Source organism: Elgaria multicarinata, chromosome 17 (genome assembly GCF_023053635.1).
Source record: "Elgaria multicarinata webbii isolate HBS135686 ecotype San Diego chromosome 17, rElgMul1.1.pri, whole genome shotgun sequence".
Taxonomy (NCBI): domain Eukaryota; kingdom Metazoa; phylum Chordata; class Lepidosauria; order Squamata; family Anguidae; genus Elgaria; species Elgaria multicarinata.
Window position 1 is genome coordinate 18,239,827 of NC_086187.1, and position 17,868 is coordinate 18,257,694.

Sequence of the window (17,868 nt, forward strand, 5' to 3'; positions counted from 1 at the left end):
TGGACTTGAACGTCTGTGGCCTCCACCCAGATTCCATCTTAACTCGGGGTGCAGAATCTCAGAACTGGGAATGAAATCTGGCCTGCCCGGGGTCCTGAACCGCCCCTCCGGGGTTCTCCAAATGGCCGCCCCCTTCCCCCCACCCCGGGACTGAATGCTTAGCAGCATTCTAGCTTTCGTGTACTTTTTACCCACTCTAAACAGTTGTAATGCGGCTTCTAAGCCATAGTTACTGGCAGACGGACCTTTAAGCTTACAATATTCTGGTATTTTTGGCTCCATTCCTTTTGTCTCACTCTTCCCCGAAAGAAGCCCCTGGCAGCTTTCCCCAAATGGAACCCAGCCCTCGTGTTGAACCTCTGCCTTAAAAGCTTGTGTGGGGAGCTGCATCCCGCACTATAGGATGAGTTTTTAAATCAAGTCCTGGATTTGTCTTATGGTTGTTGTTGTTTTTAAAAAATATGTATGTTGTCGCTGTCTGTTCATGTGTTTTGATGTAAATGGTTTTACATTTCGTATAATATATTTTTAATGGTTTTTAATATTTGTAAATCGCCCAGAGAGTTTTGGCTATGGGGCGGTATAGACATGTAAATCATCATCATCATCATCAAAAAATAAAACAATTTTAGAGCCAAATATTCAGGATTTATTTATTTATTACATTTTTATACCGCCCAATAGCCGAAGCTCTCTGGGCGGTTCACAAAAATTAAAACCATAATAAAACAACCAACAGTCTAAAAACACAAATACAAAATACAGTATAAAAAGCATAAAACCACGCAGCAGAAATGGATATGAGATTAAAATACAGAGTTAGAACAGTAAAATTTAAATTTAAGTTAAAATTAAGTGTTAAAATACTGAGAGAATAAAAAGGTCTTCAGCTGGCGATGGAAGGAGTACAGTGTAGGTGCCAGGCGGACCTCTCTGGGGAGCTCATTCCACAACCGGGGTGCCACAGCGGAGAAGCCCTCCTCCTAGTAGCCACCTGCCTCACTTCCTTTGGCAGGGGCTCACGGGGAAGGGCCGCTGTAGATGATCTTAAGGTCCGGGCTGGTACATATGGGAGGAGGCGTTCCTTCAAATAACCTGGCCCCAAACCATTTAGGGCTTTGAATGTTTGGACTTTGAATTATTATTATTATTATTATTATTATTATTATTATTATTATTATTATTATTTATCATATTTATACCCCGCTCCTCAGCCAAAAAAGGCTCTCAGAGCGGCTTACACTTAGCAAAAAAGACAGTCCCTGCCCTCAGGCTTACAGTCTAATAAAGACATGACACACAAGGAACAGGAGTTCAGGAGGGAGGGAGGGGGGGAGGAGAGAGAGAGAGTCCAACAGGAGCAGGCCATGATGTTTCTTCTGCCTGCTCCTGTCCCCCACAGGGCCAAGGTGACATTTTGCCCTGTGGGGGTGGGGGAAGAGTCCAACAGGAGCAGGCCATGATGTTTCTTCTGCCTGCTCCTGTCCCCTTGTTCTTTCTTCTTCCCCACAGGGCCAAGATGACATTTTGCCCTGTGGGGGTGGGGGAAGAGTCCAACAGGAGCAGGCCATGATGTTTCTTCTGCCTGCTCCTGTCCCCTTGTTCTTTCTTCTTCCCCACAGGGCCAAGATGACCCTGAATCAGGCCTGGACCTGGTAGCCAATGAAGTTGTAAAAGGACTGGAAAGGGTGACCATATGAAAAGGAGGACAGAGTTTCTGTATCTTTAACAGTTACATAGAAAAGGGGATTTCAACAGCTGTCATTGTATGCATGCAGCACCTGGTGAAATTCCCTCTCCATCACAACAATTAAAGCTGCAGGAGCCCTGCCCTCTTGACCAGATACAAAAGATGTAAAAATTGGAGGGGAAAACTTTCTGTTAATGCTCCCACCTCCCATTTGCCTTCCTATTTCTTCCATTTTCAATGTAATAAAAGTTCACATACTTTAATATTTGGAATGATGAATGAATTGGATGGAACGGACTTGTGACTGATACACGCAAAACAGGATTGGAACATTCCTAATCCCAATTGTCAGTCAGCATTCCATGCTTGCTGAAGGCGCTCAATCCTCATAGGGCTGTTTTTGGGATTCCCCCCCCTTAGGGATATACCCCCCTTAGAAGATTTTTTGTACCTCTGCAAATGTTGGGGTTCCCTTGAGCCTATTGAGACACCCCATTTGTATGTGGGTGCAATTTTGGCTGCATCAGCAACGGCAGTCACCTCTAAACATCAAAAATACAGATGATGCTGAAAAATATATAGTTGGAGCCTTATTCAAGCTGCATATTAGCCTGGAAGACTTGCGGGTGCAATCTTATACATACTTACCCGGGAGTAAGTCCCATTGAATTGTATAGGATGTATAGGATTGCATTATCAGTATGTGGCAAACCACACGGACTTCGAATCGCTCTGTGTAATTTCACAGAGTATTTCTGCCAAGACAGAATGATAAATACTCATCAGACATGCTTCCTATCAAGGGTAATGGGCTGGTCCAAACTGAGAGCTCTCTCTGATTGCAGAGTGGAAAGATTGATTGTGAATTCTACAGCTCTTTATAACACCCACTGGAGCGTGGGTCCATGAAACACCGTAAGGCTGAACCGACTTTTTGGTCTTCTAAGCTGTTAAATCTTCGCTTGGCTGGAAGCGTAATATGCCACATGGCCAGAACTATCCGACTAATTTGGGTTTTTATGTGTGACTAATTTCACCAAGGGACTGATAAAAATGGAAATGGCACATTGGGGAGGGGGATTTGCTCTGTTCGCGTTCGCTGACCAAATCTAGATGCAGAGTTCAAAAGTACACAGTGTTATGGCTGATCTAATATTTCTAACGTTTCACCTCCCCTCCCCTCTTAGCTGATAGCAAGCAAGATGACAGTCTTGTTTTTCTAGTGACCTAGTTTTCTGGATGGTCCGGAAATGAGGAACAAAGGATCGTGCAATTCTGATGTTTTTCATCATCTTGTAGTATTTTCTGCTTCCGTACTGAATATTTTACAACCCCGAGGAGAGGTGATTAGAGGAAATTCCTCCTGCCCCACTTCTTCCAACCCCCCTCCCCACCATTTTGCAGGACTTGATTAGACCTTTTTCAATCTAGTTTCTGACCTGGTTGGGGGCTGAGTTGGTCTTTGTTGCCCTTGAGAACAACTATGGTTTATGTGCATTAGACTTACAACAAACCACAATCCCTCCAATACAGACATAATGATAACCGTGGTTTGATTAAAAGTGCAACACCTTCTTGCAGCCGCAAAAGGGAAGCAGAAGGTGGCAGGAGGGAGCATGGGACTGGGATTCATTGTGCCACATTTGTGAACCATGATTTCTGTTATTTATTTATTTATTTATTTATTTATTACATTTTTATACCCCCACCAACAGCTGAAGGAATACAGTGTAGGCGCCAGGCGGACCTCTCTGGGGAGCTCATTCCACAGCTGGGGTGCCACAGCAGAGAAAGCCCTGCTCCTAGTAGCCACCTGCCTCACTTCCTTCGGCAAGGGCTCATGGAGAAGGACCCCTGTGGATGATCTTAAGGTCTGGGCAGGCACATATGGGAGGAGGCGTTCCTTCAAATAACCTGGCCCCAAAGCGTTTAGGGCTTTGAATGTCAATACCAGCACTTTGAATCGGGCCCGGACCTGGACTGGCAGCCAATGAAGTTGTGAAAGGACTGGCGTGATGTGGTCTCACTGGCCAGTCCCTGTTAGTAAACATGCTGCCCTGTTTTCTACCAGCTGAGAGATTATATAATTTCTGGAGCCTCCATTGCTGGGCCACCTGGCGTCTAAAGGCATATAATGTAGGTGCCAAGCGAACCTCCTTAGGGAGCTCATTCCACAGCTGGGGTGCCACACCAGAGAAGGCCCTCCTCCTGGTAGCCACCTGCCTCACTTCCTTCGGCAAGGGCTCATGGAGAAGGACCCCTGTGGATAATCTTAAGGTCTGGGCAGGCACATATGGGAGGAGGCATTCCTTCAAATAACCTGGCCCCAAGCCGTATAGGGCTTTGAATGTTAATACCAGCACTTTGAATCGGGTCTGGGCCTGGACTGGCAGTTACAATGAAGTAAGCTCCTGTCTCTCAGCCTAACGTACCTCACAGGGTTGTTGTGAGATAAAATGAGTGGGGAAAAGCTGGGTACACCGCCCTGAGCTCCTTGGAGGAAGGGTGGGATAAAAACGTAATAATTAAATCAAGCATGTTAAGGAACAGCAGATAAGAACACTGGTACCTGGAGGAGAAGGCTATCAATGGCTACTAGCCCTGATGGCTATGTGCTACCTCCAGTACCTGAAGCAGTAAGCCTATTGCACATTGGGGTAGGATTTGGTTTGTTCGCATTTGCTGACCAAATCTAGATACAGAGTTCAGAAGTACACAGTTTTATGGCTCTTCTAACATGGGTGGGAGGGTGCTGTTGCACCATGTCCTGCTTTGTTGGTCCCTGGCCGGTGGCTGGTTTGCCACTGTGTGAACAGAGTGCTGGACTAGATGGACCTTCGGTCTGATCCAGCAGGGCACGTCTTACGTTCTTACAACCCCTCTATGGCTGTTTCCATGCCTCCTTAGCTTCTGTACCTACACAACACTGTAGTGAAACATCCAGCTAATCCTGGAGGAGAAGGCTATGTGTGAACAGAGTGCTGGATTAGATGGACCCTCAGCCTGATCCAGCATAGCACTTCTGATGTTCTTACGTTCTTACCTTTACACCATCTCTAATTGCCAAAAGGTTGTTTTAACACGTGGTCCTCCCCCTTCCCCAACCTCGAGAGAGATGCACAGGGATCATCTTCCAGATCCTTGAGGCCATATAGACCCTTTCCAGGTTGCTTACCTGTGCAGCCTTTCAAAAACCCTGCACCACCACAACTTGGCAACAAAACGTTCAAAACGTGATTTCCCCTGCAACTAAGCACCTGCTAGAGCAGGTCATTAATTCTCCTTGCCTGAAGGTCACACCTGTGCCTCTGCGGAGGGATTTATAGCCTAGTGGTCAACCAGAATCGAGGACGATCTGCAGAGGAGAAGGAAATTTAGTGAAGCATAAACGAGGCTGCATACATGGCACCAGCTATTAATTGAGGCCCAGGAAAGCATCATCCGCAATTTATTGCAACGAATGCTTGGCTTCTCCCCTCGTGAAGCGCAATGCTAGCTTGCCTTAGGGATGGAGCCTTAATGGACAGCCCGTATAAGGAGCAATGTATTTCAAATTTAACTTGCCATATTTCAAGGTTGAGTAAAGGTACTATATAAGCTGTTTTAAACCGATTATAAATGTCGTGGGGTTGAATTAAGACACTTTCCTACAGAAGATTGTCTATGGGTCATAGCAGGCCTATTGAGCTTTTCCAACTGCTTTCCATCGTCTTTTCCTATCTCCCTTCCTTCCTTCTTTCTTTCCACCATCTTCCATCTTGTCTTTTTCTCTGCTTACTACAGCTGCTGTTTTTTCCCTTTGCTGCCATAAGGGTGAGAGCTGTAACGTCATTGTAAAACATGCGTTTTCTATGTGTGTGTTTGTATGATTCAAAGATAAGCTGCAATTCCTTTGTTCTGCGGATAGACGCAGCGTGAATATGTTAAGGCAGGCCCTGCTTGCAGTGGTGCAGGGACAGCATAGCACTCCAGGGAACTAGTCAGGGTAGTATCAAAGGCAAGGTCAGTAGGTAGTCCAGAGTCAGGGACCCAGTTTGTCCAAAATGAGAAGCCCTCGTGGTGAATTTCCCTGTAGGTTTTTTTGTCACAGCGGTGGCCGCCATTTTGAATATTCCGGGTGCAGCAGGGGCATGCTGTAGCATCTCATTACGTGCGAACCTGGTGACGGTGGGTTGTTCAGGCAGTTGACAAGCCACCCAGAACCCATGGGCTGTTGTAGGGTTGTGGATGGCTTGTCAACCAGCCTAACCGCCCGCCTGCCGGTCCACCATATCCAGGCAGCACTGTGTCAATTGCACTGGTTACTAACGTCCTTCCGGGCACAATTCAAAGTGCCGATTTGGGTGTGACATCCTGATACTTGAGAGACCGCTTCTCCCTGGTCTTGGCCTGCCTGCCAGCTGTGCTCACCTGATCAATCTCTACTTTGTACTCCCTCCTTGTGAGAGTTTAGAATCGTGACAGTGGGCGAAATGGCTGGGAAGGAAAAGTGTGGGAGATAGCTCCTTCTGAAAAACTAACATGTCATCGTAGGGTCTTTTGGGGTCAACTGAGACGTGATCCTTTTGATACAACATGGTTTCCGTTTGTCGATGATGTTAATGGAACTGCTGGTAGTTCGAGCCCCCCCCCCCCCCCCCCGCGGTTAACTCCACTCCAGGCCATCCTAACGATTGAATCTTGATTGAAATTGGAATTGGTATTGTAGTCATACAATTCAGACAATGTAAGCGCTCAGCCTGAAATACTCTTGTAAGATTCATCATGAAGAAACAACCACCGCGCTTGCTGTAATGTCGTTAATGTAACTTTATCTTATTTTGAAACAAAGTTAAAAAAAGAAGAATCGTGACAGTAAGAAGCAGGGCTTTATTTTACTACGGTGGGCCATCAAACTTCTCTTTTAAATAGAAGGAGAAGCCCATAATTGGCTATTTTCCATTGAGGCTGTAAGTCCTTTTTCTTTTCTTTTTCTTGCGATTTATTAGATTTGGGTGTCATTTTTATGATTATTTGCTATTTAGTGGGATGATTTGATCTTCCAGTGTTGTTCTTCCAACATTGTAGACCACTTAGAACAGTGGGGAAGCCAGCTGCCGATATTTTAAAAGAAATACATTCCTGACCAAGCATGTAGCCTCAGAATGTGCCTCTTTATCACGAAGGAATGATCTTTGAAGGGGTTCAAGGGCAGTGGTTGGTAGTTCAGGGGGGAAAATGGTTCTTAAAAGGGAGATGGAGGCACAGATAATTGGTACAGTTTCAAGCCTCTCTCTGGCCGATTCCTGCTAGCTCAGATTTGAGTGTGTTTCTAAGCTTGTAGAAGTGACAAACTTGACCCAGGGTTGAGTTCTCATTATTGCCCTGCCAAGACATAGGGGAGAATTTGACCATACTTCAGAGCTGTGGGCGTGTGGTAAAAGGCTGGCCGGCTTGAGCTCCATTCAGCTAGCAAGTGGAGGGCGCTGAGCTACTTGCCGGCCTTTTCTCCAGGACTTGAGGGCAATTCCCTTGACCCACACTTAAGACGGGATAACTGGGAGTATAAGGAAAAGTTATTTAGAGCCTTTTTTAAAGAAAGTGAAATACTGGGGTGCTAAGGAAAAACTGAGTTATTTATTATATTCAACCAACCCATATGTGATACAAAGGGTTGCACTATTTGCAGTGAAAGCTAATAGATGTAGAGCAAAGTTTTTAGATACTATTGGTGTGTGTTGTTATAAAGATTCAGAGATAAAAATGAAATGTCATTGAGAAGCAATTAAAGGTTTCTGTGTGTCCGCTGTGCTCCTTACTATCCTTTTAGTAATGCATGTTACATTTTTGATAGCTCTGTAATTTTTAACCATATGTAATTTTTATCATGTATAGTATAGCAAAATGTCAAGTTTGTATGTGTTGCAATGATCTGTGGATTGAGCAAGAAACATATTGAGTATTTAGGGTGGCTGGATGCAAACGAGGACAGGGCTCCCGCACCCTCAACGGTTGTGTGGAGGAGGACATTTCAGCCCACGTTGGCTTGCATGACACCTGCTGAGATTCAGCAATTAAAGGTTGTTTCGTGATGTGCTCTCTTTAGACCCGTGTACAAACTTGCACACGTTCTAATAAGACTTACACCCGCTTATAAGGAATCTTTTGACATTGGCAATAGAGCGTCTGTGGCTAAGTAAGGCGATTCTTACTCAAGAAACTTACAGCACTGAAGGGGATGATGCCACAATGGCACATTTATTGAAGTTGAAACAAATATAAAGGCACAAGCTAGTTTGGGGGAAATTAGCTGAGCAAGTAGAAGCTTAGAAGCAGTTTCAAGACTGAAAAATAGACTTTTTGAGACTTAAGAGCATACACACGGAGACAGCAGGGGAAAGAGGAGAGGGAATCTTTAAAGGCAATATACCTTTCCTTGGGCTGCAGCCCTTTCCTGTAGACCAGAACTGGGGAGCGTTGCAACTCTTGGTCTTAGGTGAAGAGGAAAAGAATACAGCCAGGCAAAGCGCTCACTCATGGCAGCTTGCTCTCGCAAGCTGGAATGTGTAGTCTATTCTGTGCTTCTGGTTCAAAAGGGAGAGAGCGCTAGCCTGCCTCTTCTCTCCAACTTGAGGGGTTTTGTATGATCTTATCTAAAGATCTACATGCTATGGGAACAAAAGAGGGTGATTTGGGATGATGGCTGTACTTGATGCAGCCTGGAGTTCAGCAACAGGGCTATATTAGCATGTGTATGACCAGGTAAAACTCTTGCCATCCAGCATTCATATTCTGCTTAGTTTTACCCCTACCTTTGTCTCTGGGGAATGCATTTGAAGAAGTCTATCAGGAAATGGTTACTTGACCTAGGCTTTCTGTGAATGCTCTCTGTTTTGGGTCGCTTCAAAATGGAGTCAGTACTGCTCACAGAAGCTACCTTGTAACAAGGTGCAGGAGCCCGGTCCTCTTTTGCATCTTGCCAGCCTGGATGGCTCCGCTGCGTGACACAAATGTGGTACCCAAGCGTTGTGGACAGAACTTTCTTGTAAACACAGTTGTTACAGGGAAAGCAAATTGGGTGTGTGTGTGTGTGTGTGAGAGAGAGAGAGAGAGAGAGGTGGGGGAGGGAGAGGGTTGGGGTGGGGGTGAGGGTCAAATGCTTTTCGTTGCAAAGAAAGTACGGATGCTGAGTGTAAAGTGCATCAGCTCCCATGGCTTTTCCGCTCTGCACTTTGTATCTGAATCACAGTAAACAGGCCTGGTGGTGTTTTCCTGGGTGTAAGGATCACCAGCCAAGCTGTCTTCCTGTTTTCCATTAGTTAGCCCGAGGACACTCAGTGTGATTTCTTTGAATTAAAGGTGATTTCTCAGAGCCCCTGGCTGAAGCAATTCCATATTCTCCCGACTCCTCCCGCTGACTCGGCATTTCACTATATGATTTAATAGGAAGCAGAAGGCAATTTCTGTGTGTGTGCACGCGCGTGTATTCAAATAGCATGACAGTGATGATGGAAACTTTTTTTTTTATTGCTGAAGATGCGAGGCATTTTTTTCTTCTTATGTCAAGCATAGCTTTTTGAAGAATGTTTGTATCTGTGTATGTGAGAGCGACAGAGAGAGAGAGCACGATCATATATGATATAAATAGATAATTAGCTCACAAGATGTAGGTTGGTTGGACTTAACAGTGTTGGCAAAATAACCCCTTCCTCAGTTTCAGCTTTCTTGGGTGTTTTTTTCTGTATATCTTGCCAATGTCAGATCTTTTATAAAGACAAAAACATTTCCTAGGTGCTGTTCTCTTGCTTGAAGAGGTGTGATATTGTATTCACAAGTCTGCTTATTTAATCTCCAAAATGCTGATCATCTTGCTCTACTTAAACGATGACATAAGCACTGGATTTGTAATGCATGTTGTTCACTCAGATGCGGATGGCTGTTTTTCCAAAAGTATTATTCCTCGCCCTGAGTTCTTTAAAACAGCTTGGGGAAAACTTTTAAAGTAGATGAATGGGTGAACGCTAAATTAAGAAAAGATCTTGAGATTAATCTCTAATGTTGTTTTGAGTAAGTTTAGAAGCTGATCTAATTCTTGTGCATGGAACTGGATACTTACGGTATGCAGATTATTTTTTTCCGGTGATAAAATTTAATTTGTCATATGCTATGATTATACACAGAGCATTGAGCATCTTGTAACACCAGAACAGCAGATGTGACTGCAATCCAAACATTTTGTTGTCTTAATTGCCTTTGGGAAGAGTGAGATCACTAATGTTGTGGAAAACCAACTACACAGATTAATAGATCTTTAACAGCCAAAGGCAAAAAACAAAACAAAACTCAATTTTCTGAAAGTAGAAAGATGCTTTAAACCAGCCTTCCTCAACCTGGGGCGCTCCAGATGTGTTGGACTACAACTCCCAGAATGCCCCAGGCTGGGGCATTCTGGGAGATGCAGTCCAACACATCTGGAGCGCCCCAGGTTGAGGAAGGCTGCTTTAAACAGAATTAAATTATTGGTCCACTTACACTGTACAATGCCTATATAGAGAGGAGTTGGAACCCAGTTCCACCTCTGGAACAGGGGAAAGACAAACCAGAATTCTGGGTTTGATCATCACAATAAACAACCCAGGGACGGGTGATCAAGCCATGGCAATTAGAATGCTGGTTTGTTAACAACAACCCAGGGTTGTTGTTGGGTTTTTTAAAAAACCAACGGGTTGTCGTCGTGTGTGAACTCGGCCATTGAATACGTTATTCTCCAAGGTTTTCAGATGGGAGTCTTTCCCTATCCTACCTGGAGATGCCGGCTCAAACCTGGGACTTACTGCAGGCACATGTGCTCTTCCAGTGAGCTTCATTCCCTACCTAAAACCATGAGCATAAGAATCTTTTTTATAGCATATCAGTTCATTGGTCTATCAAGCGCAGTATTTTCTACACTGACTGGCAGGAGCTCTCCAGTGTTTCAGACACGGGTCTTTCCCAACCTTATCCAGATGAATGTAGATTCTGGATATTATTGTCATGATTGCGCTTCTGGGCTGGAAATCTTCTGTGTTCCCTCCCATCTTTATTCGCTATCCAGTCTCCCGAATCTAAAAGGATTAAGAATATAAAGAACATAAGTGCTATGCTGGATCAGACTGAGGGTCCATCTAGTCCAGCACTGTGTTCACACAGTGGCCAACCAGCTGTTGACCAGGGACCAACAAAGCAGGACATGATGCAACAGCATTCTCCAGTCCATGCTCCCCAGCAAATGCTGCACCCAGGCTTACTACCTTGGATACTGGAGGTAGCACATAGCCATCAGGGCTAGTAGCCATTGACAGCCTTCTCCTCCGGGAATTTGTCCACCACCGTTTAAAGTCATCCAAATCGGTGGCCATTGCTACATCTTGTGGTAGTGAATTCCATAGTTTAACTATTGTTGTTGTTTATTCGTTCAGTCGTTTCCGACTTTCTTCATGGACCAGCCCACGCCAGAGCTTTCTGTCGGCTGTCGCCACCCCTAGCTCCCCCAAGGTCAAGTCTGTCACCTCCAGAATATCATCCATCCATCTTGCCCTTGGTCGGTCCTTCTTCCTTTTGCCTTCCACTTTCCCTAGCATCAGCCTCTTCTCCAGGGTATCCTGTCTTCTCATTACGTGGCCAAAGTACTTCAGTTTTGCCTTTAATACCATTCCCTCAAGTGAGCAGTCTGGCTTTATTTCCTGGAGTATGGACTGGTTTGATCTTCTTGCAGTCCAAGGCACTCTCAGAGTTTTCCTCCAACACCACAGTTCAAAAGCATCTATCTTCCTTCGCTCAGCTTTCCTTATGGTCCAGCTCTCGCAGCCATAGGTTACTACGGGGAATACCATTGCTTTAACTATGCGGACCTTTGTTGTCAGTGTGGTGTCTCTGCTCTTAACTATTTTATCAAGATTTGTTTAACTATGCGGTGTGTGAAAAAGTCCTTCCTTTTATCTGTCCTGAATCTCCCACCAGTCAGCTTCATGGGAGTCTTCTGAGTCTTCCAAACGAACTGCTGTTTCCGAGAACTCAGTTGTGTCATTGCCATCTGGGGTGGACAGAACGCCGTCGCCCCACCATTCCTTTTCCAGCCAGTATAAAACTCCTCTTACTGGCCACATCAAAGTGGCAGGAGCCACAAAACAAGCTCTTGGTGTGCAAGACGCTTCAATGAATTTGACTGCAACTTTTTCATCATCCTGTCTTGAGGCTGCATCTGTCATTTTTATTTCGCCTGAACTCGTATGTTTAAACTAAAATTACATTAGAACCATCTGTGTACGTATAAGTTAAGCTTATTTTGTGGTGTTTCATCGCTTGGCTCAAATGTTTTCTCCTGGCTCAGCCAATACCTAGGAGAAGATGTAAAATTGAAACTAGAAAGTAGTTTATCTCATACCAGAGTCATTTGGAGTTAGGTCAGGTGCTCTGCTTTCTGCATGGTCTCTTTGTTCGGACAATTTTATTGGCATGCCAGAAGCTTTGCCATCACAAAAGTAGGATTTTTCGTTGTATGTCTCCTTGAGGACGTTTAGCTATGTTTGTTGTTTATTCATTCAGTCGCTTCCGACTCTTCGTGACTTCATGGACCAGCCCACGCCAGAGCTTTCTGTTGGCCGTTGCCACCCCTAGCTCCCCCAAGGTCAAGTCTGTCACCTCCAGAATATCATCCATCCATCTTGCCCTTGGTCGGCCCCTCTTCCTTTTGCCTTCCACTTTCCCTAGCATCAGCCTCTTCTCCAGGGTATCCTGTCTTCTCATTACATGGCCAAAGTACTTCAGTTTTGCCTTTAATACCATTCCCTCAAGTGAGCAATCTGGCTTTATTTCCTGGAGTATGGACTGGTTTGATCTTCTTGCAGTCCCAGGCACTCTCAGAGTTTTCCTCCAACACCACAGTTCAAAAGCATCTATCTTCCTTCGCTCCGCTTTCCTTATGGTCTAGCTCTCGCAGCCATAGGTTACTACGGGAAATACCATTGCTTTAACTATGCAGACCTTTACTGTCAGTGTGGAGTCTCTGCTCTTAACTATTTTATCAAGATTTGTCATTGCTCTCCTCCCAAGAAGTAAACGTCTTCTGATTTCCTGGCTGCAGTCAGCGTCTGCAGTAATCTTTGCGCCCAGAAATACAAAGTCTGTCACTGCCTCCACGTTTTCTCCCTCTATTTGCCAGTTACTAATATATTTTAGAAATAAATACCATCATCATCATCATCATCATCTAACTCCTCTAATAGTAAACTCAAGTGATGAGTGCCCACAGAAATGAAGCCAAAATGGGATGACTCAGAAGTAAAGGGGAGGTATGGGCATGATCAAGGAAATCTCAGAAGGACAGAAAATCTTTTTTAAAAAAGTCTAAGCGTGCACGAGAAACTAAACCCCCGCCCCAAACAAACGTGAATAGTATAATGAGAACTAAGCATGCTCAGTAATATCAGAATGTTAAGTGTCCAGATAGAAAACAAAAAATGGAAAATTAGGGAGGGGAATTTCTTGCTTGAACTTCATACTTGTTAGGAGACAAGGATACACTGCAACATTTTGTTGCACTTCTTATTTGTTCAACCTCCTAGCAGTTGCAGGGTAGGAAACTGAGCCCAGGCAATCAGGTGTGCTACAAGTTAAGAACATAAGACGTGCCATGCTGGATCAGACCAAGGGTCCATCTAATCCAGCACACTCTGTTCACACAGTGGCCAACCAGCCATCGGCCAGGGACCAACAAAGCAGGACACGGTGCAACAGCACCCTCCCACCCATGTTCCCCAGCAACTTGTGCACACAGGCTTACTGCCTCGAATACTGGAGATAACACACAAGTTTCCTTGACTTTGGTTGAAGGTCTATTTAAAATTACAGGTATGTTGATCAACCCAAATTCCATATGCTAATTGTCCAGTGGCTCTGATCTTTTTATAGCGGATGCCTTTTTCAAAGCAGCAATAAGCCTCGTTCCTGAGGTCCCAAAGATGATCAACATCGATGGGAAAATGCGGCCCTCTGAAGCCTTTCTTCTGGAATTCCTCTGCAATTTCTTTTCCACTTTGTTAATCATTCCGGTAAGTCGCTCGTCTGAGCTGCTTGTCTTTATGGGCTGAAATGGCCTTAACGTTTTTGCTACTGATATATCCTTCCCTTCACCAAATTATCAGGGTGACCACTGAAACCCAAGAAATTAAAAGGCCTAGGAAATTTGGAACAGGTCTTTGCCTGAGCTGAAAGGGCATTAAGGTAGACTCATTCCAGATTTGGAGTGCCACCACTGAAAAGGCCCTTTCATCAGTAACAGCAGGGGAATCAAAGGTGTCTCATCTTCCTTAGCTTGCGGGCTACTCTTGTTAGGATGCAAAAATTGGAAAGATTCAAGGTGGGGGTTGTAAATTTCATTAACTCCCCCACCCCCCATCTCAGGTCAACTTATCACAAACTACAGATGAGGTAGTACACCTTTGTGAGGACTGCATCACTTTAGAAGGCAACTGGGGGGTCACATGACTCAGTGCCCCTCCACAAAACAAAATACTTATAGAATCATAGAATTGTAGAGTTGGAAGGGGTCTATAAGGCCATCGAGTCCAACCCCCTACTCAAGGCAGGAATCCACCCTAAAGCATCCCTGACAGATGGCTGTCCAGCTGCCTCTTGAATGCCTCTAGTGTGGGAGAGCCCACAACCTCCCTAGGTAACTGGTTCCATTGTTGTACTGCTCTAACAGTCAGGAAGTTTTTCCTGATGTTCAGCCGGAATCTGGCTTCCTGTAACTTGAGCCCGTTATTCTGTGTCCTGCACTCTGGGAGGATCGAGAAGAGATCCTGGCCCTCCTCTGTGTGACAACCTTTTAAGTATTTGAAGCGTGCTATCATGTCTCCCCTAAATCTTCTCTTCCCCAGGCTAAACATGCCCAGTTCTTTCAATCTGGACAACCATCTGTCCAGGGCAGCTGGACAACCATATGTCAGGGATGCTTTAGGGTGGATTCCTGCATTTAGCAGGGGGTTGGACTCGATGGCCTTGTAGGTCCCTTCCAACTCTGCTATTCTATGATTCTATGATAGGGCTTTATTTCCAGACCCCTGATCATCCTGGTTGCCCTCCTCTGAACACGCTCCAGCTTGTCTGCGTCCTTCTTGAAATGTGTTGCCCAGAACTGGACGCAATACTCTAGATGAGGCCTAACCAGGGCTGAATAGAGAGGAACGAGAACCTCACACAATTTGGAAGCTATACTTCTATTAATGCAGCCCAAGATAGCATTTGCCTTTCTTGCAGCCACATCGCACTGTTGGCTCATATTCAGCTTGTGATCTACAACAATTCCAAGATCCTTCTTGTTTGTATGTTTTTTTTTAAAAGCGCAAATAGCCAGCATGCTGTGAAGCCGACTGAAATCAATTTGATAATGTGAAATCTCCTAAGCTTCTCTAATAGCTCCTTGGCTTTTCTTCTTCACCACCGACTGCTTATGATTGCTGGTTGGTCACAGATGTCTGAGCCGACGCAACGCTCTCAAAGCATGACATTATGCCCATGTACCAACTTGATCCGCCAGTGTTGTGGGGAAGGAGAGGGTTAGGGGAAATCCGTCCATCATTACGCTGAGTCTTAGCCCATTTTGGTTCTCTAGGACCATCCTGAGCAAGGTGTGTTGTTCCTTGTGCGAGGATTGCTAAATGTCATCCAGGACTACACTTGGGAGGATAACAGTGACGATAAAGTCCGGATTTACACCAACGTCGTGCACCTTCTATCGGCCATGAGTCAGGAGACCTTCATCTACCATATAGACAAAGGTAAGCGAGGGAATTTTGAGGTTCGCAGCCCATCATTTCAGAGAATCGTAGAGTTGGAAGGGGCCTCTGTGGTGTTACCTCACAATTGATTATATTGTATATGTCTGAGTTAGTATGTCTGGTAAGTAGGGAATGTTAGAACTGAGTGGGTGTGGTTGATGATGTAATAGGTGGGGGAAGAGGAATACATAAGGAGTGTGTTGAGAGTTTGTGAGGGAGTGTGCTTTCAGGTTTTGTTTTCTTGTGTTTTTTTATTTGTAAAGTAAGAAGAGTTTGGATTCTAGGGACTTAAGATTAGTGTGAAGAGAGTGAGGTGGTTGGTGTGTGGAGAGTTTAGATCAGGCAGGACTGAAAGTATTATATTTTTTATTTAAAGTTTTTAAATAACAATAAACTTATTATTTTGTTAGCTACCCAGTACCACGTGTCAGATTGGCATTATTTACCTGCCTTACCATTATTAAACACCCACCCCAGATTATACCCACAGTATATTTAGAGCAGATCCGGTATTAAACCTGTTTCCCTCATAACTAGAAAGGTTTTAATTAACTCTTTCTCAGGTTTTCAAGTGGTGGTGCTTGGCCTGAGAAGGGTTTATGCGACCTGAGTTCAAATCCCGTTCAGCCAAGCAGCTCACCAGGTGACCTTGGGTAGTCATGATCTCTCTTGCTGTAACCTACCTCACAGTGTCCTTGTGGTGGTAGGACTCTGCATGCCACCCGAGCGCCTTGGAGGAAAAGCGGGATGAAAATATGCTATAAATAAAACCCAAAGTGCATCGTCCATTGGAAGAGACAGCGGAGGCTGGAAACTGGGGCTTGCTTTTTCCGGGGCAAACGCTCCCAAGCTTGATAAATCCCTTTTTGTTACTAAGCAAGTATTGAGTTTGCAATTGGATTACGATCTTCCACAAAGAGCCTAAGTACTTAATCCACATGTTGCAAACCTTATTTGTACAAAACCTGAGATTAAGCACTGTTTTGCTTCGGTGACTCTCCAACGCTTGGTTCAAAGTCCTTCGTGTATTCCCAGCTTTAATAGTATCTTCTCAAATCAGCTTGCTCAAGATTACTTAATCTTGTGACACCACCCTTTAAAAAAACAAAAGAAGAAAGAAAAGAAATAATATGTTTGCCCCCTGTCATGTGATGGACTAAATAGTGGGCTATATGACACTTACTTGCAAATAGCTTAAATGAAATCTGGAATAGGCCACTATAATTGTCAGCAGGCACTGGAAATAGGCGTTTGGTTTGTGTAGAAATTCACAGCATTTCTATGAAACCTAACAGTTACATAAAGCAGGTATTCAAAATTACCTTAATTTTGGCAGTGTTGTGGTTATCCCTATATAGACTTCAGGGTAATACTGTTCAGACAACACGCTAAGCCACAGTGGTTAAGCAGTTTGAGCTTATATAGTACAGGTGGGCAACTTTGCTAGATCCGGTGGCAGTTTTCACCCTGTAGGCTACGAGGGGCACCCCCCCAAAAAAAAAATTCTTGGGGGAAATTAACAGGTTGCTGCTGAAATTAGATAGTAAAGCGTTCCGTAGCATTGTTTCGTAGCACTGCCATTTCTCTAAGAAGCTCAGGGCACATACACGGTTTCATCTCATTTTATGCTCTCAACAACCCTATGAGGTAGGCCAGTTTCAGGCTTTGAGCTTCAAAGCCAACACTCTCTCCTCAACATCACACTGTTTTTTCTTAGCTTTGTCTCGCTTAGAAGTTCCTTAGGGCTGTTCCAATTGCCGTTTTTCCCCTGAGAAGTTTTGTTTCTAAATATCCAGCCTTCTAATTCGAAGCCTCCTGTTTACTCAGTTGAATCCAATGATACCTTGTATGGCGGAGATACCAAATTCCTGGTGGAGAACAGCAAGCTGTGTGAAACGGTGATAGCTCAAATCCTGGAACATCTCAAAAGTCTTGGAAAGGATGAGGTGAGGGAGAGAAATCTTATTGTCCTGCCTGTTTCTAATAGTGTTTCTTACCTGATTTTATTTAGTTCTGTGTTTTATTTTATTTTTTAATATAAGTGTTTACGGGCACAATCCTAGGCACGTTTAGATAGAAAAAAGTCCTATAACTTCCAGCATTCCCCAGCCAACCATGGCATGTAGGACTTTTTTCTGTGTAAACGTGCATTGGATTGCACCTCAAGATGCTTTTTCAGTTCTTAGTTCTAGATTTTCATGCTGCCAGAGAAAGGGTCTTCTTGGTGATGGCTCCCCGTAATGTACAACTCTCCCTCTTCCCTCCCCATCCCCTTTTCCTTGTGTTTCATGTCTTTTTTAGAATGTCAGCTTGAGGGCAAGGACTGTCTTCTTTACTGATCAATTGTAAGCTGCTCCGGGAGCCTTTTTGGCTGAAGTG

At 44.5% G+C, this 17,868-nt stretch overlaps 1 protein-coding gene across 1 annotated transcript in view; it reads left to right on the forward strand.

The window, feature by feature from the left end:
* Positions 1–17,868, forward strand: part of VPS35L (VPS35 endosomal protein sorting factor like) — an 88,685-nt gene that overhangs the window by 65,875 nt on the left and 4,942 nt on the right. Inside the window, exons 27-29 of the mRNA XM_063143507.1 lie at positions 13,619–13,758; positions 15,324–15,489; positions 17,317–17,435. Coding sequence (XP_062999577.1) covers positions 13,619–13,758; positions 15,324–15,489; positions 17,317–17,435 — 425 coding nt within the window. The remainder of the gene's footprint in view (positions 1–13,618; positions 13,759–15,323; positions 15,490–17,316; positions 17,436–17,868) is intronic.